The 21,424-nt window shown below is 62.4% G+C and overlaps 2 protein-coding genes across 5 annotated transcripts; both read left to right on the top strand.

Moving 5' to 3' along the window:
* Window positions 1–10,967, top strand: ADCY6 (adenylate cyclase 6). 2 transcript variants are annotated; one of them, XM_072847438.1, is made up of 22 exons: window positions 3–207; window positions 1,057–1,891; window positions 3,451–3,600; window positions 3,709–3,830; window positions 3,937–4,048; window positions 4,127–4,254; window positions 4,432–4,590; window positions 4,683–4,824; window positions 4,919–5,047; window positions 5,568–5,593; window positions 5,694–5,841; window positions 6,377–6,474; window positions 6,551–6,638; window positions 6,715–6,831; window positions 6,901–7,059; window positions 7,693–7,868; window positions 7,956–7,985; window positions 8,383–8,512; window positions 8,612–8,875; window positions 9,511–9,715; window positions 10,506–10,630; window positions 10,700–10,967. In XM_072847438.1, exons 2-22 carry the CDS (start codon window positions 1,058–1,060, stop codon window positions 10,826–10,828), a joined length of 3,471 nt encoding a protein of 1,156 aa, XP_072703539.1. In that variant the 5' UTR covers window positions 3–207; window position 1,057; the 3' UTR covers window positions 10,829–10,967. The 2 variants fall into 2 exon arrangements, with proteins under 2 accessions (XP_072703538.1, XP_072703539.1); XM_072847437.1 differs by having other exon boundaries at window positions 1–207; window positions 3,937–4,254.
* A 705-nt stretch (window positions 10,968–11,672) lies between these two features.
* On the top strand, window positions 11,673–21,046 carry CCNT1 (cyclin T1). Of its 3 annotated transcripts, XM_072847237.1 has the most exons (9): window positions 11,735–12,026; window positions 12,565–12,646; window positions 12,966–13,094; window positions 13,972–14,032; window positions 15,409–15,471; window positions 15,858–15,903; window positions 18,246–18,409; window positions 18,765–18,835; window positions 19,226–21,046. In XM_072847237.1, exons 1-9 carry the CDS (start codon window positions 11,851–11,853, stop codon window positions 20,639–20,641), a joined length of 2,208 nt encoding a protein of 735 aa, XP_072703338.1. In that variant the 5' UTR covers window positions 11,735–11,850; the 3' UTR covers window positions 20,642–21,046. The 3 variants fall into 3 exon arrangements, 2 of the variants coding, with proteins under 2 accessions (XP_072703338.1, XP_072703339.1); XR_012039782.1 differs by lacking the exon at window positions 18,246–18,409 and having other exon boundaries at window positions 11,673–12,026; window positions 19,226–19,368; XM_072847238.1 differs by lacking the exons at window positions 11,735–12,026; window positions 12,565–12,646; window positions 12,966–13,094; ... (1 more) ...; window positions 15,409–15,471; window positions 18,246–18,409 and having other exon boundaries at window positions 15,863–15,903.
* Window positions 21,047–21,424: the final 378 nt, after the last annotated feature.

Raw genomic sequence — 21,424 nt, forward strand, 5'->3', positions numbered from 1 at the left:
GCCGGGGCCGGGGCCGGGGCCGGGGCCGGGGCCGGGGCCGGGGCTGCGGCCGGGACCGGGACCAGGACCGGGGCCGCCACCGGGGACCCGGCCTGGACGCGGGATGGGGCGGTGGGGACGCAGCGCGGCCGCCGTGTAGGAGCAGGCGGCGGCGGCGGGGCCGTGCCGGGGCGCGGGGCCCCGCGGGCGGCGGCGCCGGAGGCGGAGGTGAGCGGAGGCGACCGGGCGCACCGGGCGCGGCGGGGGGGCCGGGGAGGCGGCGGCGGCGGGACCGGGACCGGGACCGGGACGGGGCCAGGGGCACTGCGCGGGGCCCGGGGCGGCGGGGGGGGAAACGGACGACCGGGCTGGGCCCCGGGGCGGCGGGAGCGGTGCGGCCCCCGGGGGGCTGCCCGGTGCTTGGGGAGCTGGCCGCTGCCCGGTGCGGCGGGAGCTGCCGGTGCGGCGGGGCCGCCCGGGGCGGTGGCGGGAGGGCGCTGGCGGGTTCGGGGTGAACGGGCCGGGCTCGGCGGGGCTCCCCGCGGGCCGTGCCCGGAGCAGGCAGGCGGGCAAGCAGGCAGGCGTACGGGCAGGGAGGCGGCCGCCACCGGGGCCGGCCCTTTCCCGGGCGGCCGTTCCCCACCGCCGCTCGCCCGGGGCTGGGACCGGCTGCCACGTCCCGTCTGGTGCCCGGTGCCCCGGGGGCTACGGTGCCCGGTGCAGCCCGTTGGCCGCCGTTCAAGACAAACAGGGCCAGGACGGTTCCAGTTTTGCTGCAGGTCCCTGCACCGGGGAGGACGGGCTCGGGGCGGCCTTGGCGGGGCCAAGCACCGGGCACCGGGACACCGGCACGGGGCACCCGCCACCGGCCGTTCCCGCAGGGGCCGTGGGGCTGGCGGGAGAGCTGGGGCTTGGGCTTTGCATCCCCCAGGGTGGGACGTCAGGGCCCTTCGCTGCCCGCACTGCTCGTCCCTGCCAGGTGGGGAAAATGCTGCCTTGCACCCCCGTGGGCACCGGGGCCCTTCTCGGGGTGTCGGGGTGGGGGACCGAGCGCTGACCCCCTCCCGCTGCCCGCAGCATGTCGTGGTTCAGCGGCATCCTGGTGCCCAAGGTGGACGAGCGGAAGACGGCATGGGGGGAGCGCAACGGCAAGAAGGGCACTCGCCCCCGTGCCGTCCTCTGCGGCCCCCGCTACATGAGCTGCCTGCAGGACCCTGAGATGGAGCGGGGCGGGGGGCCCCCCCGGGGGCTGCGCTGCACCTGGCAGGAGGACCACTACGGCAAGAAGGGGCCCGCGGGCGACCTGGGGCTCAAATCGGTGGACCTGGGCTTGGAGGATGGCGAAGCCAAGGGGCCGAAGGGGGCCGGGGGGCGCGGGGGGCGACCGTCGGCCGGCGAGTGCTGGCAGCGGCTGCTCCAGGTTTTCCGCTCCAAACGCTTTCAGTCGGCCAAACTGGAGCGGCTTTACCAGCGCTACTTCTTCCAGATGAACCAGAGCAGCCTGACGGTGCTGATGGGGGTGCTGGTGCTGGTCTGTGGGGTGATGCTGCTCTTCCACTGCCTGCCCGGTGCCCCGCACGTGCCGGCAACCGCCGCGTTGGCGAGTGCCACGGCCCTTTTCTTGCTCTTGATGGTGCTGTGCAGCCGCAGCGCCTTCCCCCAGGACTACATGTGGGTGGTGAGCTACGTGGTGCTGGGGTTACTGGCCGGGGTGCAGGCGCTGGGGACGGCGGCCGTCGCACCCCGCAGCGCGGCCGAGGGCGTCTGGTGGAGCGTCTTCTTCATCTACATCACCTACACGCTGCTGCCGGTGCGGATGCGGGCGGCCGTGCTGGCTGGCGTCCTCCTCTCCGCCCTGCACCTCGCCATCGCCTGGCACCGCAACACCGCCGACCCCTTCCTCTGGAAGCAGGTAGGGCTGGGGGGGGACAAGGGGGGCAGGGGGGCTGCGCTGAAGGGGTCCTGCCCGCCTGCGGCTTAGGGTGGGGAGGCCCCGGGTGGGACCCCCCATCCCCGCTGGCGGCTCCCTGAGTCCCTCTCTGCAAAATTGGGCTTTTCTGCACTTGATGTTTCTGCACATGGAAAATTCTGGATGCGGGAGGGGCCCCTCGGCTGGCCGGGGCTGGGGGGGTCCTGGGGGGGGTGTCGGTGGTGGTGATGTCCCATGCCAGGGTCCCGCGGGCGCTGCCTGCGGCGTGGTCGGGGGTCGCTCCGCTGCCGCAGCCCGGTGAGGGGGGCCCCTCATCCCGCGGGGCTGTGCACAGACCTGCCATTGTGGGCTGCGCCGGGGGGGGGGGGGCACCCACAAAGCCCCCGTTGTGGGGCTGGCGGAAACCCCCGAGGGGGGATGCAGGGCCAGGGCACCAGGGCAGGGGGGGGTGGCTGCCATCCAGGGGGGCTGGGACCCTGGCAGTGTCCCCTGTCCTGCACCCCTGGGGTGGCGGGTGTTCCCAGTGGGGTGCTGCATGCACAGGGGGTGCGGGGGTCCCCTCGTCCCCAGGGCTGCGTGTTCCCAGTCCCTGGCAGGGCCTCGCTGTGCTCCCCCTCCCTGCGTAGGGCTACCCGTCACCCTCGCCCTGCCTGGCCGGGGCCAGGGCCACGTGCTGTCCCCACGGGGGGCAAGGAACGCGATGCCGGGGAGGGGGCCGAGGCCAGCAGGGCTTGGGGGGTCACAGGAGGGGAAGCCCCCCTGAGTGGGGTTAACCCCCGCGGGGTGGGAGCGATGGGGCTGTGGCCCCTGGCCGGGGGGATGCGATGGGGACGATGGGTGGGCGCGAGGCCCCCGCTCCCAGCCCGCGGGAGCGCTATAAATAGCCTTGGCCCCAGTCCCGGGGGACGGGGACGGGGAGGGGGGAAACCGCAGTGCTCCCGCTGCAGCCATCTCCGCTTCCCGGCCCTCCCCCGGCTTCCTCTGCTTCCCGAGGGCCCACAGGGCCTGGCAGCGTCCCCGTGTCCCCCCCTGCCCCGGGTCCCTGCATCCTCATATCCCCCCTGCCCTGGTTTCCTACATCCTCAGGTCCCCGTGTCCCCCTTGCGCTGGGTCCCCAGGTCCCCCACGTTCACCCTGCCCTGGTCCACCATGTCCCCAGGTCCCCTCTGCCCCCCACTGCCCTGGGTCCCCAGGTCCCTGCGTGCCCCGTGCTCTGGTTTCCTGCAGCCCCGGGTGCCCCATGTCCCCTTGCTCTGGGTCTCCAGGTCCCCCATGTCCCTGCAACCCCCTGCCTTGGTTTCCCATGTCCCTAGGTGCTCCACATCCCCCCCCTCCCCCGGTCCCTTGTGTCCCTGGGTTCCTGCATCCCCATGTCCCCCTGCCCCATGTCCTCCCTTGCAGCCCCCCTGCTCCTCTTGACAGCACCCCCCTGTACCGGAGCCAGGGTTTTGGGGTGCAGAGGAGGGTGGCAGAGCTGGCCAGGTCTCGCCGTGGGGCTGGGGGTCCCTGGGTGGCTGCGCTGAGCCCATCTCCCCCACCAGCTCAGCGCCAACGCCCTGATCTTCCTCTGCACCAACGTGGTGGGGGTCTGCACCCACTACCCGGCTGAGGTGTCGCAGCGTCAGGCCTTCCAGGAGACCCGCGGCTACATCCAGGCGCGCCTGCATCTCCAGCGCGAGAACCGCCAGCAGGTGGGTTGGGGGTCCCGGGGGTCCCGGAGGCAGCGGGGTCTCCTGTGCCGGGCTGGGGGGTCCATCAGGGCCCCGGCCCCTCGCTAACGGGGTGGTGCTGGGGTGCAGGAGCGCCTGCTGCTCTCGGTGCTGCCCCAGCACGTGGCCATGGAGATGAAGGAGGACATCAACACCAAGAAGGAGGACATGATGTTCCACAAGATCTACATCCAGAAGCATGATAACGTCAGGTACCGCGGGGCTGGGGGCGGGCAAGGTTTGGGGGGATTGTCACCAGGTGAGGGGGTCCGGGGGGGTGCGTGGTCCCTCCCCAGCCCACGCTCTTCCTCCTGGCAGCATCCTCTTCGCGGACATCGAGGGCTTCACCAGCCTGGCCTCGCAGTGCACGGCCCAGGAGCTGGTGATGACGCTCAACGAGCTCTTTGCTCGCTTCGACAAGCTGGCAGCCGTGAGCGGTGGGGCCGGGGGGGGCCGGGGGGAGGGTCCCAGTGCCTCCCCCGCCCCCGACCTGCCCGTCCTCCCCCAGGAAAACCACTGTCTGCGCATCAAGATCCTGGGGGACTGCTACTACTGCGTGTCGGGGCTGCCGGAGGCGCGCGGGGACCACGCGCACTGCTGCGTGGAGATGGGGGTGGACATGATCGAGGCCATCTCGTGAGTGGGGCAGAGCGTGGGCGTTGCGCCTGTCCCCGGTGCCGGCACGTCCCCGGTGTCGCTGCAACTTGGGGGGGCCGTGCCCGTCACCGGTGCTGGCACGTTCCTGGTGCTCGCTGGCCTGGGATGCGGTGCCACGGTGCCTTGGGCTGACGCAGTTGCCGGTGCCGTCCTCAGGCTGGTGCGCGAGGTGACGGGGGTGAACGTGAACATGCGCGTGGGCATCCACAGCGGGCGGGTGCACTGTGGTGTCCTGGGGCTGCGCAAGTGGCAGTTCGACGTCTGGTCCAACGACGTGACCCTCGCCAACCACATGGAAGCAGGCGGCAAAGCCGGGTGAGCCGGGATGGGGGGAGCGGGGCACGGGGACCGGGGTGGGGGGCACGGGGCGGGAGGGCTCAGCGCCTTCATCCTCCCCCCGTCCCCAGGCGCATCCACATCACATGGGCAACGCTGCAGTACCTGAACGGGGACTACGAGGTGGAGCCGGGCCACGGGGGCGAGCGCAACGCCTACCTCAAGGAGCACAACATCGAGACCTTCCTCATCGTCGGCTGCAGCCAGAAGCGCGTGAGTCGGGGGACACGTGGGGACACACACACACACGGGGGGGGGGGGGGGGGGGAGCCAGGGTCACCCCTCTCACGGCCGTGTTGCCCCGCAGAAAGAGGAGAAAGCCATCCTGGCCAAGCTGCAGCGGGCTCGTGCCAACTCAACGGAGGGGCTGGTGCCGCGCTGGGTGCCCGAGCGCTCCTTCTCCCGCACCAAGGACTCCAAGGCCTTCCGGCAGATGGTGAGCGGCCTCGGGGGGTTGTTGGGCACCGGGGTCCCCGCTGCGGTGGTATCGGCTGCTCGCTGCCTTTCTGTGGCTGCTGTTGGGCTTCTGCAGCCCTCTCCTGCTTCCTCCTGCCTGCCACAGCCCACGGTCTTGAGAAACCCCCGGGTCTCCCCCTGTCCTCAGCAGCACTCGGGGATTCCCCCTACTATCACCAGCCCATGGAGATCCCGAGGTGTACCCCCTGTCCTCACCAGTTCTTGGGGATCCCCCCTGTCCTCACTGGCCTCGGGGACCCTCGGGTCCCCCGTCCTCACTAATGTCAGACCCCCTCCAGACCCCTCCGTCCTCCCTTGGCAGACCTGCCCTCCCTCCAACCCTTGGGGATCCCCCCATCCTGGTTACCCTTGGGACTCTGTCCCCCATCCTTGGTGGCCTTGGTGACCCTGGGGATGCCCCATGTCCTTGTCATCTATGAGGGTCCCCCCCATCCATGCCGGTGTCTCTGAAACCCCCCATCTCCCCTGTGTCTCCCCAGGGCATCGATGACTCCAGTAAGGACAAGTAAGTGTCCCCATGCTGGGGTGCCCGGGCTGTCGCAGCCAGCCCCTCCGTGGGGCAGACCTGGGGGCCTGGGGGGGCCCTGACCCACCCCTGCCCCCAGCCGTGGTGCCCAGGAGGCCCTCAACCCCGAGGACGAGGTGGATGAGTTCCTGAGCCGGGCCATCGACGCCCGCAGCATTGACCAGCTCCGCAAGGACCACGTCAAGAAGTTCCTGCTCACCTTCCAGACGCCTGAGCTGGAGAAGAAGGTTGGGGTCCCTCTGTCCTGGCCCTGCGGTCCCCTCTGTCCCCTGAAGTCCCTTCTGTCCTGGCCCCATCAGCACCTTTGTCCCCCTCATCTCACTTCCATCCCCTGGGGTCCTCTCTGTCCCAATTCATCCCATTCCCTTCATCCCACCCTCTGCACTCCTTGGGTCCTCTCTATCCTGGCTTCATGGTCCCCTCCATCCCAGCCCCTGCGGTCACCTCCACCCTCTCCATCCCAGCCGTGGGTCACCTCTGACACCTCTAATCTGTGGGGTCCCCTCCATCCTGCTGGCTCCATGGTCCCCTCTGTCCTGGTCCTTCCATCCTCTCCATCTCATCCCTCTTTCCCCCTCCACCCCATCCCCTCCATCCCCCCGGGGTCCCCTCCATCCCCCCGGGGTCCCCTCCATCCCCCCGGGGTCCCCTCCACCCCGTCCCCTCCATCCCCCCGGGGTCCCCTCCCTCTGTCCCCTCCATCCCCCGGGGTCCCCTCCGTACCCCTCTGCCCAGCCTGGCTCACCCCTCTCCTCCCCGCAGTACTCCAAGAAGGTGGACGACCGCTTCGGTGGCTACGTGGCCTGCACCCTCCTCGTCTTCTGCTTCATCTGCTGCCTCCAGATCGTGGTGTTCCCCCAGTGAGTGCCGCGTCCCCCCAAACCCCGCTCCCCATCCCCCCGACCCCCCGGCGCTCACAGCCACCTCTCTCCCCAGCTCCCCGCTGATGCTTGGTGTCTACGTCGGCATCTTCATCCTCCTCGCCGCCATCCTCTTCGTCTGCGCTGTCTACTCCTGCGTCGCTGTGAGTACAGGGCCGACAGGTGGGGGGGTGTGGGGGGGCTCGGCCGTGCATGACGGGGTCCCTCTCTCCCCCACAGCTCTTCCCCGCTGCCCTGCAGCGGCTTTCCCGGAAGATCGTCCAGTCCCGTGCCCACAGCACCATCATCGGGGTCTTCACCATCCTCCTCGTCTTCATCGCTGCCTTCGTCAACATGGTAGGGGTGCAGGGCCGTGGGGGCGCGGGGGGCTGCGGGGCACCGGCTCACCCCTCTCTCCCCTCCCAGTTCACCTGCAGCCGGGTGGCCTTGCGGGACTGCGCCGCCCACGAGCTCAACGTCACCCCCGAGGCCGTGGGACCCTGCCAGCTCCGGGCCCTCAATTTCTCCCTGGGGACCCCCGCGGGCCCCTGCCACCGCGATGGGCTGGCCTGCGACTTCCCCGAGGTGAGCGTCCGTGGGGCACCCACGGGTGCAGGGCTCCCATGGGTGCAGGGCACTAGGATGGGGCCCTGCATGGGTGCCAGCATGGGTCCCTGCGGGTGCAAGGTCCTCCTTGGGTGCTGGCACAGGGTCCCCGAGGGTGCAAGATGCTGGCAGGGGGTCCCCATGGGCGCTGTGTCCCCCAGGGTGCTGGAAGGGGGTCCCCACAGATGCAGGGTGCTGGCATAGGTCCCTGTGGGTGCAAGGTCCTGCATGGGCACTGGCGTAGGGTCCCCAAGGATAGAGGGTGCTGGCACAGGGTCCCTGCAGGCACAGTATCCCCCAGGGTGCTGGCACGGGGCTCTCAAGGATGCAGGGTGCTGGCATGGAGTCCCTGCAGGCACAGTGTCCCCAAGGGTGCTGGCACAGGGTCCCCAAGGGTACAGGCTGCTGCAGGCGCAGCGTCCCTAAGAGTACAGAGTGCTGGCACGGGTCCCTACGGGTGCAAGGTCCTCCATGGGTGCTGGCACAGAGCTCCTGAGGGTGCAGAGTGCTGGCAGGGGGTCCCCGTGGGTGCAAGGTCCCCGTGGGTGTGGGGTTCCGGCAGGGTGTCCCCCCACGGGGTGCCAGCCCATCCCCGCGGCGTCTCTCCCGCAGTACTTCAACTACAGCGTGGTGCTGAGCCTGCTGGCCTGCTCCGTCTTCCTGCACATCAGCAGCATCGGCAAGCTGCTGCTCATGGTGGCCATCGAGGCCACCTACCTGGTGCTGGTGGAGGGGCCCCAGGCCACCCTCTTCGACAACGCTGACCTGCTGGTGGTGGCCAACGCCCTGTGAGTGCCCGGTGTTCCTCCCCCTGGGGGTCCCCACCCCGGGACCTGCGTCCCCACCCCGCTAACCCCTGGCTCCTCTCCCCCCAGGCCCTCCTTCAACGTGAGCCAGGGTGAATGGTGAGTGGGCAACTGGGACCAGCAGGGAACTGGGAATTAGGGGGGTGAGGGTGGGCGTCAGCAGCAGGAGAGTCCCTTGGGGGGTCTGTGCTGTGAGGGTGGGTGCAGCTTTGGGGGCTGGGTGCAGCTTTGGGGATTGGGTGCATCTTAGGGGGTTCCTGGGGTGGGTGCATCTTAAAGGTTGGGTGAATCTTAGGGGGTCCCTGGGGTGGGTGCATCTTTGGGGACTGGGTGCATCTTAGGGGGTCCATGGGGTGGGTGCATCTTATAGGGTCAGGCATAGGTTTGGGGTCCCTAGGGTGGGTGCATCTTTGGGGACTGGGTGCAGCCTTGGGGTCCCTGGGGTGGGCACGGACTCGTCCGGCGTCCCGTCTCAGCGGGCGGGGGGTGCCCGCAGCCCGGCGGAGGGGAAGGTGGCCCTGCGGTACGTCACCCCCGTCATCCTGGCCGTCTTCGCGCTGGCGCTGTACCTGCACGCGCAGCAGGTCGAGTCCACCGCCCGCCTCGACTTCCTCTGGAAGCTGCAGGTAGGACCAGGGGCGAGGGGCCGGGGCCGACCCCCTCCCCGCACGCCGGGGCGGACGCGGGGCCCCGGCACGGCTCCCGCATGGCGCTGTGCGATGCAGGCGACGGGCGAGAAGGAGGAGATGGAGGAGCTGCAGGCGTACAACCGGCGGCTGCTGCACAACATCCTGCCCAAGGACGTGGCGGCACATTTTCTGGCGCGGGAACGTCGCAACGACGAGCTCTACTACCAGTCCTGCGAGTGCGTGGCCGTCATGTTCGCCTCCATCAGCAACTTCTCCGAGTTCTATGTTGAGCTGGAGGCCAACAACGAGGGCGTCGAGTGCCTGCGGCTGCTCAACGAGATCATCGCCGACTTCGACGAGGTGCCGGAGGGCAGAGTGGGGTGCGATGGGGTGGATCGTGGGGTGGGGTGTATAGGGATGGGGTGCGTGGGGTGCTGGAGAGGCTGTGGAGCAGCGTGCGTGGGGTGCACAGGGATGGGGGGCGCAGGGTGCTGGAGGGGCTGTGGAGCACCGTGCACGAGGATGGGGTGCATGGAGATGAAGTGCATGGGGATGGGGTGCACGGGGTGCTGGAGAGGCCGTGGGGCGTCAGGCAGGGGGTGCACGGGGTGCTGGAGAGGCCGTGGAGCAGCGTGCGTGGAGCCATGGGATGGGGTACGTGGAGACAGGGTGCAGGAGATGGGGTGCATGGGGCTCCAGAGAGGCTGTGGAGCACTGTGCATGGGGTGCACAGGGCTGGGGTGCAAGAAGATGGGGTGCTGGAGAGGCCGTGGAGCACCATGTGTGGGAATGGGGTGCAGGGGCTGGGGTGCACGGGGTGCTGGAGAGGCTGTGGAGCAGCGTGCGTGGGGTGCAGAGGGATGGGGTGCACGGGGTGCTGGAGAAGCCGTGGAGCAGCGTGCGTGGGGCATGCAGGAACAGGCTGCAGGAAGATGGGGTGCACGGGGCCCTGGAGAGGCAGGGTGGGGGTAACGCTGCCCCCCCCACATCCCCAGATCATCAGCGAGCAGAAGTACCGCCAGCTGGAGAAGATCAAGACGATCGGCAGCACCTACATGGCGGCCTCGGGGCTGAACGCCTCCACCTACGACCGGGAGGGCCGGAGCCACATCGCGGCGCTGGCCGACTACGCCATGCACCTGATGGAGCAGATGAAGTACATCAACGAGCACTCCTTCAACAACTTCCAGATGAAGATCGGTGAGCACCCCTCGCACGCCCCTCGCACGCCCCTCGCACGCCCCTCGCACGCCCCTCGCACGCCCCTCGCACGCCCCTCGCACGCCCCTCGCACGCCCCTCGCACGCCCCTCGCACGCCCCTCGCACGCCCCTCGGCACCTACAGCTGCCCCACGCGCGCCCCTGCGTGTACCCGGCCCTTGCACGCGGCTTTGCGTCCGCTGGCTCTTGCACGCCTCCTCCCTTTGGCACACGCGGCCCCGGCGCGTCGCCTTGCACGCCTGACCTTTGCGCACCCCCTGGGCTTTGCACACGCAGCCTCCGCGCGCCCCTCTGCGCAGGCAAAGCCTTGCACGCCTCTGCCCTTTCGCACGTGCGGCCTTCGCAGACCGCTTTGCGTGCAAGCCCTCGCACGCCCCTCTGCGCACGCAAACCCTTGCACGCCCACGCCTTTCCGCGCGCCGATGTTGCGCGCCCCTTTAGCCCTCGCACACGTAGGCCCTCAAACACCCCGTTACACCCTCCTTGGCCATCGCACGCTCCTTTGCGCGTGCAAACCCTTTGCACGCCCCTTCCTCTTTGCACACGCGGCCTTCACGCGCCCCTTTGCACGTGCTGATGTTGCACCCCCCTTAGCCCTTGTACCCCCCTTTGCCTTCGCACACCCCTTCGCGCACACAAACCCTTGCTCGCCCCCTACCCTTTGCGCCCCCCATTTCCCCTCGCACGCCCCCCCCACGTCCTCGTGGCAGTGGGGGGGGGGGAGGGGCTGTGACACTCTGTCCCCCTGTCGTCGTCGTCCCCCCCCCAGGCCTGAACATGGGCCCGGTGGTGGCGGGGGTGATCGGGGCGCGCAAGCCGCAGTACGACATCTGGGGCAACACCGTCAACGTCTCCAGCCGCATGGACAGCACCGGCGTCCCCGACCGCATCCAGGTCAGTCGGGGGGCGGGGAGGGGGGGACGCCCCCCCCGAGCCCCCCCTCACTCCCCTGTCCCCTTCCAGGTGACGACAGACCTGTACCAGGTGCTGGCGGCCAAGGGCTACGTGCTGGAGTGCCGGGGGCTGGTCAAGGTCAAGGGCAAGGGGGAGATGACCACCTACTTCCTCAACGCTGGCCCTGGAGGGAGTTAGGGGGGGTCCCTGTGGGGTGTGTGTGTGTCCCCCCAGCCCGGGTCGGTGCCCCCCAGCCCGCAGCGGGCTCAGACAAAAAAAGGAAAAATCCCCAAATCCACATATTTAAAAAAAAAAAAAAAAAAAAAGAGGAGAAAAAGGGAGGTGGGTGGGGGGGTGCCCCCACAGGGTGGTGTGTTGGGGGGGGGCATTTCCCAGCCCTGCACCGGGGTGTTTGCAGAGGGGGTCGGGGTGCAGCCCCCTTTGCTGGAATCCCCCATGTGCCAAAGAGGGGCGATGGGCCCCCCTGGGGCGGGGGGGGCGGGGAGGGGTGGGGGGTCTCCCCAGCCCCTCCATGTGCCAAACTGAAGTGCCGCCTGCCGGGGGGTGCAGGCAAAGCACCTTCGCAGCCCCCCCAGACCCCCCGGGGGTCCCGGCCCTCCCCGGCCAGGGGGTCCCGCTCCCTCCCGGGGGGGCTGCTGGCAGGGGAGGGGGGGCAGCTCCCCCCCATTTTAAATGCAAAAAAAAAAATGAAGTGACTTTTCTTTTTTTTTTTTTTTTTGTTGTTGTTTTATGAAGCAGTTTTGGGGGGGGCGGGGGGGGTGTTCAGCCCGGGGGAAGGGGCAGCAGCCCCCTTCCCCCCCCTCCCAGCGCAGAGCTGAGGTACTTTGTCCTTCGTGTGTACAGATAAATTATATATAAAACTCACTTTGGATACGAGCTGTGGCCTGGCCTGTGGGGCGGGGGGGGGGGCCGAGACTCCGGGGCGAGCCCGGGCCGGGCCCCGGGGCTCCGGGAAAGCCGGGCCCGCGGGGGGGGCCTGGGGGGGGTGGGTAACGGCTGCCCCGCCCCCTTAGCAACACGTTCCGCGTCAGAATGCGCAGGCGCGACCAACCGCGCATGCGCCTCAACGGCTCCTCCCCAGCTCCTGCTTTGCCAGTCCCTGTGACGGAGCCGTACGCGCGCGCCGCCGCCCTGTGACGCCGGCGGTGCCGTTGCGTGCGTGCGTGCGTCCGTGCGTGCGCGCGCGGGCGCAGATCGCCATGGAGGCCTCGGCGGGCGGAGGGGCCGGCGGCGCGGCGGGGCGGCGCTGGTACTTCACCCGCGAGCAGCTGGACCGCAGCCCTTCGCGCCGCGCCGGGCTCGACCCCGACAAGGAGCTCTCGTACCGGCAGCAGGCGGCCAACCTGCTGCAGGACATGGGGCAGCGTCTCAACGTGTATCCGGCCGCGCTAGGCCGCGCGGCCTGCGCTTGGGTGCCGCCGCCGTGGGGCGGCGGGGGGCGGGCTGGCCCGGCCAGGGAGCGGGGAGAGACGGGTCTGGCCGTCGGGAGAGCTAGGCCTGGGTGCGGGGAGGGTCGGGGCCGGGCCGGGAGCGGGGCGAGCCGGCGTCGGCCGCGGGGAGAACCGAGAGCGTTTCGGGAGCGGGGAGAGCTGCGCCGGGGTGCGGGGAAGGCTAGGCCAGGCCCGGCCCGGGAGCGGGGAGAGCCGGCGTCAGCCGTGGGGAGAGCTGAGAGCGTTTCGGGAGCGGGGAAGAGCTTTGCCGCGGTGCGGGGAAGGCCGGGCCCGGCCCGGGAGCGGGGAGAGCTGGGCCCGTTTCGGGAGAGGGGAGAGCTTTGCCGGTATGCGGGGAGAGCCGGGTCCGGCCCGGGAGCAGGAGACAGAGGCCCGGTCCGGTGCCGGTGGGATGTAGGGGAGTTGAGGGCGCTGCTCAGGGGTCGTCGTCGGGGCTGTGTGTTTCTTTAACTGCCCCATCAGCTCCCAGCTCACCATCAACACGGCCATCGTGTACATGCACCGCTTCTACATGGTGCAGTCCTTCACCCAGTTCCACAGGAACGTAAGTGTGTTGGGGTCTGGCGGGGTGGGGGGACGCTGGGAACCCCCCAGCTCTGCTCCTGCTGCTGCCTGGCAGCCAGCTTGGGGGGCAACCTGCTGGGACCGACCCTGGGGAGGGGGCTTGGAAAGGGGAAGGGTGGTTTGTAGCTGCCGGTAGTCACCAGAGACCCTTTTCCCGCTTGGTGGTGTTTGGACTTGCGCAGGCTTTGTTTCCTAAAGGAGTATTTGTTTTAGACGTGAGAATTAGCCTAATTTATTTGCTCTAATCTTGAACTTACTAGCTTTAAAAAAAAAAAAAAAAATGTTTTTTTTCTCTGAAGTCGGTGGTACCAGCAGCTCTGTTCTTGGCAGCCAAGGTGGAGGAGCAGCCTCGTAAGCTGGAGCATGTAATCAAGGTAGCACATGCCTGTCTGCATCCCCAGGAAACTCCTCTAGACACCAAGAGCGAGGTAAGTGTCGAGATCGGAGAACTGGTCTCTGATGTGAGGAGCGGAGGCACGAGGAATGGGAATGGCGGAAGCGTGCTGCATCCTGAATCGCGTGGCTACAGCGTCTCGTTAAATCGGGTTCAGCAGTGCCCGCTCTCTAAGCGAGCGGCTGTGTCCTAGGATGGTCAGTGACAGCTTTCCAATTCGACTGCTCTTACGCTACCGAGAGCTTTTTGGCTTCTGTACAGCAGAAGGCTTTTCTTTCCTGCTCTGTGGCAACCTCTTTTCTGTTCTCCTCTGCTGTGCTGCTGCAAATGTGACTCGGGTGTGCTGCGTAACAATGTCTGCGTGAAAAGCTTCTGAGGAGGGCATGGATGTTGGCTGCTGCGATTGAGTAGTGTCTGTGGCAGAGCAGAAGGTGGTGTGCGCAGTTGGTTCTGTTCTGTCCCCACACGTTTAACGGTGGGTTTATTAAAAACGTTGCTGATTCCCCATCTCTTGAGACAGCCCGTCTTACCTGGAACTGAGCAGCCTAACCTGCTGAAAAGGGGCAGCTTTATCCAGGAAAGCTTAAGGAAAAAAAAAAAAAAAGCAGCTAATTCCTCTCCTGTACTGCTCGTATAGCCGTCCCGTGCAGTGCGAGGGACCAGGACTGAGAGGGCCACTGTGGATCCCGAAGCAGCCATCCCCTAGCGGAAGCGCTAGCAGGGGAGCGGGTCCACCCCAGCACTCTGCTTTCTCTTTTCTGGCAGGGAATCTGTGCCAGTCCCCCCAGTGCAGATCGGCATAAAGATTCCCCTTTGCTATTTTTGCCTCCCTGAGAAAAGGGTGTTAGAAATGTGCAGGCTTTATACGGAGTGCCTCATCGTGAGTAACTTGCCTGTCCTCTCAACCCCAGGCTTACCTGCAACAAGCCCAAGACCTGGTCATTCTAGAGAGCATAATACTGCAGACCCTGGGTAAGTTTTTCAAAGCGGACGGGCTGCCACACGAATCCCAGACCCAGGAGTGTTCCGCAGAGCGGAGAGCCTAACCGCACAGTCTTCTCCACAGCTGGAGGGCAGATGTACAGCTGGCCAGTGGGAGAGCAAGAGCCCAGGCAACAAACTCTATTTTTCACACCCACTCCTTCTGTTTTCCTTTTAACATCAGTTTTTTCAGGTGTAACTCGTGTCAGGTTCAATGCTCAGAGAAATTAAAGTGTGGAAGTGTGGCTCGTCTCTTTCCCCCCCCCCCCCAACAGGTTTTGTACTGCTTGGACACGGGTTGCTGTCCTCCATTGTGCTGTTGAACTCAATAATGCTCTAGTCCTGTGGCCAGGAAGCAGTTTGCACTGAGAGCTGTCTAACAAAACCTGGGTTGAAAGTTAATATTTTGATCAGATGGCTGAACGTGAAAAAAAATACCCAAACCAGCAACAGTTTTGGGGGTTTTTTTGAAAGTAGAAGCTGGAGCCTACATTTAGGGCTGTGGCCGTTGGATCCGGTATCCTGTTCCTTTCTAAAATGTACTGTTAAAACTTGATTTTACTAACATATATTCCATTTCAGAGGCAGTTTGTAGGTAGTGTTTCCACTCTAAAATACTCAGTAGGCCTTTGTTATTTCAGACCTGGTTCAGAGTAAATGCCACTAGTCCCTCACTCACAGGGGGGCAGGAGGGGCAGGTGTGTCGATGGGTTGCACGCGCTGGCCTGGCAGGCCGGTGGCTAAACTGTGACCCCAGTTCTGCAACAACTCGGTTCTCCAGTTGCCTTTTTTAACGTCCCAGTTCTTCTAGAATGTTCTGCATGGGAAGAACCAAATCTGTTGCACACATGGACGGATTTGAAATTTTTTTTTTTCTTTAAAACATAATGCCCAAACTGAATAGGAAGCCGAAGCAAGGATTAAATTCAGTTGTCTTTAGTGCTGTAGGCTCCTTCAAAGGGAAAACGTCTGCTTCCTCTTAGCTTTTTGGGTGACAGAAATTCCTTTGAGCAGATGCCATTGTCTTCTCCTTCCTCCCAGCTGCTGTAAGAGGCTTTGTCCTGCTATTTTTAAAATCCTTAATAGTTGTTTTGTTTTCAGTGAGGTCTTTCAAGCGCAGAAGTCATTTAGCTGCTTGGAGGTCTGGCAGCAGCAGTGACCTTCGGGGTTTTGTGACTGGAGAACTTGAGTCTTCTGGATACAGGAAAACGGGCTCCTCTATTCCTGCTTGCCTCCGAGCAGAGAGCAGGGGCTGTAGGAGGGAAGGGGAGAAGGCCTTGTCCCCCAGGAGCAGGAAACGTGAGGTTCGTAGATCCGTGGGGGTGTGCTGCTGGTTTTCTGATGGCCGTATGTCTGTGTTCTTCCAGGTTTTGAGATCACTATTGACCACCCCCATACCCACGTGGTGAAGTGCACACAGCTAGTGCGAGGTAAGCGATGTCAGACGTCGGGTGCTTGCGGCTTCTCCTCCGTGTAACCTCAGCCTGATAAAGAGGAGCTGTGAAAATACGTTGTGGTGTTTAGCTGGGATGGCCCGAGAGCTCGCCTGCAGTCAGGCTCCTTAATAACCAATAACGAATATCAAAATAGAGGCAGTTGCAAATGACTGACGCGATGTGGCTCTGCTGAACCACGCAAAGCTCTCTATGTACAGTAATTTCTAAAATCCTTCTAGCTGTGGCGTAGTTAGTTGAATTATGCTGGCTCTCGTATTTTGTGCGTGGTGGCGAGAGGCCCATGGTTCTTTGCACTAAAATGGAATAATGTTTGTCAGGATATGCAGACTAACGCCCTGCTTTTTCCTTTTCTCTTTCAGCCAGCAAGGACTTGGCCCAAACTTCCTATTTCATGGCTACCAACAGGTTATTATTTTACAATTGATTCATATTTGACAGAGGGTCTTATCTGGAGGAGATGTGCTACTGGTGACCCCTGGGGCATTGGTCACCCTGCGAGCAACTGGGGATCGCTTGGTTTGGTTCAGGAAGAGCAGGAACCCTTTCTCCTGCTAGCTGCTGGTCAAAACCAGCTGCAAAATCAGCCGTAGAAGCGAGGCAGATGGGATGCTCAGGAACTTCACTGCTTTCTTTTGTGGGGAGTTAGGCAGTTGTGAAAGTTCAAAAAAAAACCAAAACCCAAACTAAAACAAAAAGGTAGACTTGAAATTAATATATAAATTTTTTCCTTGCTTATTACCTGAGTGTCAGAGAGTTTTTACTGAACTAGGTGCTGTGCAAATTGTCAAGAAATATGGTCTGTACCCCGAAGAAGGCTGATCTAGAGTATAAAGGGAGAAAAACAGTAGCTGGATGCAGGCATGAGGCGTTACAAGAGGAAACAATAGCCTTGTCTGGCCTGCGTGACTGGACAGACAGCCCTGTAAGCAGCATCTATAGACAGAGTCTTGGAAACGAAAAAAGCCCGTAGTTTTTTTTTTTTTTCACTTTAGAGAGGTCTGGGTAGTTCTGTCACTGGATTTTCACTGCAAGGCTGATTCCATCCCTTGTGTTGGGACTTCCGAAATTTTTTAAAAATTTAATTTCCTGGATTACCAGCTTCAGGCAAATCACAGAGTTAATGTTTGGAACAGACCAAGTTGTGGACACGGAAAATCTTGTGTTTTTGTGAAAGAGCTCGCAGAAGTGAAAGGATGGGAGAAAAAGATGGTTTAGGTGCTAGCACAGGTGAAGCTGCAGAGTTGGAGGACGCTTCCAAGCCCTGGCTGAGCTGTGAATGTGCGTGGCCTTGGGCGAGTCGTTTCTCTCCTCTGTGCCTGTGAGAGGTGTTACCTGCTCACCTCCACAGCGTGCTGGGAGAATTGTTTGTTGAAGGTGCTCTGTAGCTCCAAAGGGCACTGTGTGGGTTTCCCGCATAAACTAGCGTAAAGGGAAGGTGGTGTTAGTAATGTGTGGGTAAATGCATCCTTGAAACGCGTTTTATCCCTGCAGCAATAATTGCAAAACCAAGGAATTATGAGTTAAGGTATACTTGAAAGAAATCCAGGCAGAAAGTAAGCAATGTGGCCAGGCAGCCTCAATTTTGCCTTAAAGTGATGCCGTGAAATGCCTGATTAAGGTGCTTAAGTGATGAACTAGATTTATCAGGCGTAGCTACAGATGTTTAACTTTTATTTCCTTCTGGCATCATTATGAGGCAGAGTTAAGGCTCTTTGCGCACCTTAACTTCGCTTTTTACCTTGGCAGACTGGATAAAGGCTCTGAATTTCCTGGGTTTGACTTCTTGGTGTATGGATAAATACAGTATCTGTGAAAAGGCTTCAGACTTTTTGGCTGTAGATGCTATTGTCTCTCCACATTGCATTGATGGAAAAATGTTTAAATAACCCAAGCATGGTGAAGAAATGCAGATAATGCCATCCCGCGGCTGCGCGTAGATGCTCAGTGGCACCATTTCCATCAAGTGCTCTTTGAAAGGGCCGATTCATGAGTGTGACAGTGGGTAAATCCTGCACTCAACTTGCTGTCGCGGTTTCTAAGGCTTAGTGGACCTGGTGTTCCTGCAGGTAGAGAGTAGGATGCTTTCTTAGTCCATCGGTTCTCCTGTTCTCAGTGCTTCCTAGACCTCCCAGCACTGACGTCCGAGCTGTCACGTGGCAGATTCATTTACTAATGAAAATACTTGATAGGCGGCCGGGCTCCCTTTTAGGTGCTACTGAGTCGCTCCAGTGTATGGTGCTATTCACAGCCGAAGCTTCACTGCTTTTCGTAAAAATCATTTGGGAAAGACCAGACCCTTCCTAAAAGCCGAAGAGGGCCAGTTTGCTCCTTGAACGCCATCCCAGGAGTTGCACTTGGAAGTGTCTGAGTTTCTTCTCAGATTGAGCGGAGCCCACAGCAGAGGTGGGGGCTGGCGGGTAACCCAGCCGCTCGCTTTCTCCCTCGGAGGAGGGCTCGAGCGGGGCGGCAGCATGCCTCGCTGTTCCTGCATGAGCCGCAGAGCCTTGAGCTGACAGAGTTGCCCGGACCCAAATTGCCTGCAGCAGAACGGGGAAGGAACAAGCAAATCGGTGGAGCGGGATAGAGACGCCCGTAACAGTAGGGTTGTACTGGGGGAGGAATGGCAGGGACTTCCCCACCATGTCCACCTCTTGCGCAGCGTCTGTTCAGTGGGCGATTGAGAGTGCTGAAGTTCAGGCTTGGGAGTTGATGGCTTTCTGTTTCTCTCTCCCTGCTGGTGACGTCAGCCTGCACCTGACCACCTTCAGCCTGCAGTACACCCCTCCCGTTGTGGCCTGCGTCTGTATCCACCTGGCTTGTAAGTGGTCCAACTGGGAGATCCCAGTCTCCACGGACGGGAAGCACTGGTGGGAATACGTTGATGGCACTGTAACTCTGGAGCTCTTAGATGGTAAGTTTTGGAGCGAGGTTCCCCCCCAAAGGCTCTTACATTATTTTGGCATCTCTGTTCCTGGGTCTGCCGTTCAAACACGGCCACCGGCCAGTTCACGGACTCCAGCACTTCAGGTCTTGCTAAGCTTTCCAGTGCAGCAACAGCTTCTATGGTACAACAGAGATGGCAAAAGGCGCACAGTGAGAGATGAGTTTAAATGTGGTCAGTGATATAGCTCTCAGTATTTCCCCTCCTGGAGTAGCTCCATCTCATAAGTAGCTCCACTCATCAGTAAGTAGGGGGTTGCCTTGATGGATTAGTGCTGGTCTGCCCGCCTCTGACCCTCTTGCCTGGGTTTGTGTTTCCTCTGCAGAACTGACTCATGAATTCCTGCAGATCCTTGAGAAAACTCCCAACCGGCTTAAACGCATCCGGAACTGGCGGGTAAGAATCTGCTTTGGACCGCGGGTGCTTGCAGGAGAACACAGGCTCTGATTTCTTCTGTGTGCACGAGGCTGGGTGGCATCTCTGGTATTACAATGCAAGACAGTGTCTGAAGGGCATGCGTGGGGGGAAATCTGAACACTGCGTCTGCAAAATGTTGCTTCAGCACTTGAGTTCATCTGTTCTGAATTAACTCTGTAGAGACCTTGGTTTTTCAACTGTCCTAGCAACCCCGCTTGCAGTGGTTGGGTCTTTTCCCACTAGGAGAGATGGGGGCAAAGTGGATCTGTCTTTAAATGAGAGCTTGCGCTGTAGCGGGTGAGCTGCTTGCATCAAACCAGCTCTAGTGATAGCCCAAAGTAAATGACCGGTCACTGCTTTTTTTTCCAGGCCTCTCAAGCAGCCAAGAAGTCAAAGGCTGATGACCACGGTGAAGATGAGAGCCTGTCGGAGCAGACAATCCTCAACATGATTTCCAGGAACAATAGTTCGGACATGAACATTGCTGGGTTAATGAGCATGTCAACATCCTCGACCGCTGGAGCAGGGCCTTCTCTGTCAGCCACGGTGGACTCGCCCAGCGACCAGAGCGGTGCGGATATGTCCCAGCCTGATCACTGGCATCCTCCACCCAAGCTGGAGACTGGCCAGAGTCACAGGACTAACGAAAGCTCATCGGCTGCTGAGCATCCTTTACAGCAAGATGGCGCTGGTTATCAGAAGCATAGCGGCAAGAACGCCCCGTCGGCCAAAGTGTCGCTCAAGGAGTACCGGGCCAAGCACGCCGAGGAGCTGGCGGCACAGAAGCGGCAGCTGGAGAACATGGAGGCCAACGTGCGGTCTCAGTATGCCTACGCTGCGCAGAATCTCCTGGTCCAGCAGCAGCGGGAGAGGGAAGTCCAGCAAGACAGCAACCCCTCTCCGATCATCCTGAAAATCCCCATCGGCGGCTCGGAGAACCCCGAGCGCCCTCCTGGCCCTGAAAAGAGTGACAAAGCTGTGGCTCTGAAGCTGAGGATCCCGGTGGCAGGTGGAGGTGGGGAGAGGCCGCTCCCCTCCAAGCAGGAGGAGATAAAAATGCGGATCAAGGTGCCGACCGCTACAGACAGGCACGGCTCCTCGGACGAGAGCAGCGGCAAGAACCGGGAGCACAAGGAGAAACACAAGGGCCACTCTTCTAACCACCACCACCACCACCACAACCACCACTCTCACAAACACTTACATGCCCAGCTTGGCACCGGCCCCAGCAGCGTGGCGAACAAGCGGCCGGGAGACTCTAAACACAGCAGCCAGCCTAGTGCCGTGCCCCACAAGAGCTACGGTCCCCTCGCCTCTTCCCGCAAGAGGCCTCTGCCAGAGGAGGCGGCAGCCACGGCCGCAGCCCACGAGCACCAGCCCAAAGTCAGCAAAGCCTCCAAAGGCCCTGGCATGCCGTTCCCTTACCCCCACCTCCCCGGGGTGGCCCACCTCCCAGGGCACAGCTCTGATGCGGGCAACCTCCCCTTACCCCAGGCCAACAAAGCCCGGGGCACCCACAGCAAATCGGACAAGGGTCCCACGGGGGCCAACGGGCACAACGCCAACCAGGCCAGTGACTACCAGGATACGGTCAATATGCTGCACTCGCTGTTGAGCGCGCAGGGCATGCAGCCCACCCAGCCCCCTGCCTTTGACTTCCACTCGTACGAGCTCTTGAACCCCCGGGCTTCCACCAGCTCCAGAGCTGCCGCCAACACGGACAAGCCCCGACCACCCCCCCTGCCCTCAGAACCACCCCCCCCGCTCCCCCCTCTCCCCAAGTAAAGCCCCTTTTTACTACTGAGTTTGTACAGAGCCCAAGCCCAAACCTGGGCTGCCTCTGCGGGGGGCATGAAAGGGCTTGTTCGATCTCCACTGCCTCACGAAGACTATTTTATTATATTATAACTTTTATTATTGATATTTAGACCGCGGAGTTGTTGAAGCTGTGAAAGGATAAGAAACCCTTTCTCTGTTCCTTGCTCCTTCCCCCATCATCTTCCAGTTAGTGGTGGGCTCTGTCCCTGCTGGAACTGAAGCCCCCTCTGGGGAACACACATTGGGGGGGGACCCTGGGGGGTATTTAAAATATGTCACAGAAAATTTTAAGATGTTTTACAAATAATTTAAGCAGTAACTTATATCTTAGTGTTTTGTTCATTTTAATTTTGTGGTGCTGCGGGGGATTCCGGTGAGGGTTTGGGGGTGGCTTTTGTCAGGCGGTTGCACTCGAGCGGTTGGTGACAGAAAGTGGGTTCAGGAGCTTTTGGGGGATGGAGGGGAGGAAGCGGTGCAAGGGGAGGGCAAGGGCCAGAGGCTGCTGGGGCTGGGGGGGTGTGAGGGAATCCCAGTTGCTGCGACCGTGGAGTGATGGGAGCTGCTCTAACCTGCTCTGGGTCCGGTTTCCTCGCTCCAAAAGCTGCTCTGGTTTCAGGATCCCATCTCCATCCCTCGCTCCCCTCCTGCAGGTCCCACCGCTTCCGCTGGAAACCCCAGCAGTGGTGGGGCTTCAAGAGCAGCGCGTGTGCCAAGGGCTGCTGGGGGCTTTTGGTGGCGTTTAGGGACGGC

Source organism: Ciconia boyciana, chromosome 27, assembly GCF_034638445.1.
Source record: "Ciconia boyciana chromosome 27, ASM3463844v1, whole genome shotgun sequence".
Classification (NCBI taxonomy): Eukaryota; Metazoa; Chordata; class Aves; order Ciconiiformes; family Ciconiidae; genus Ciconia; species Ciconia boyciana.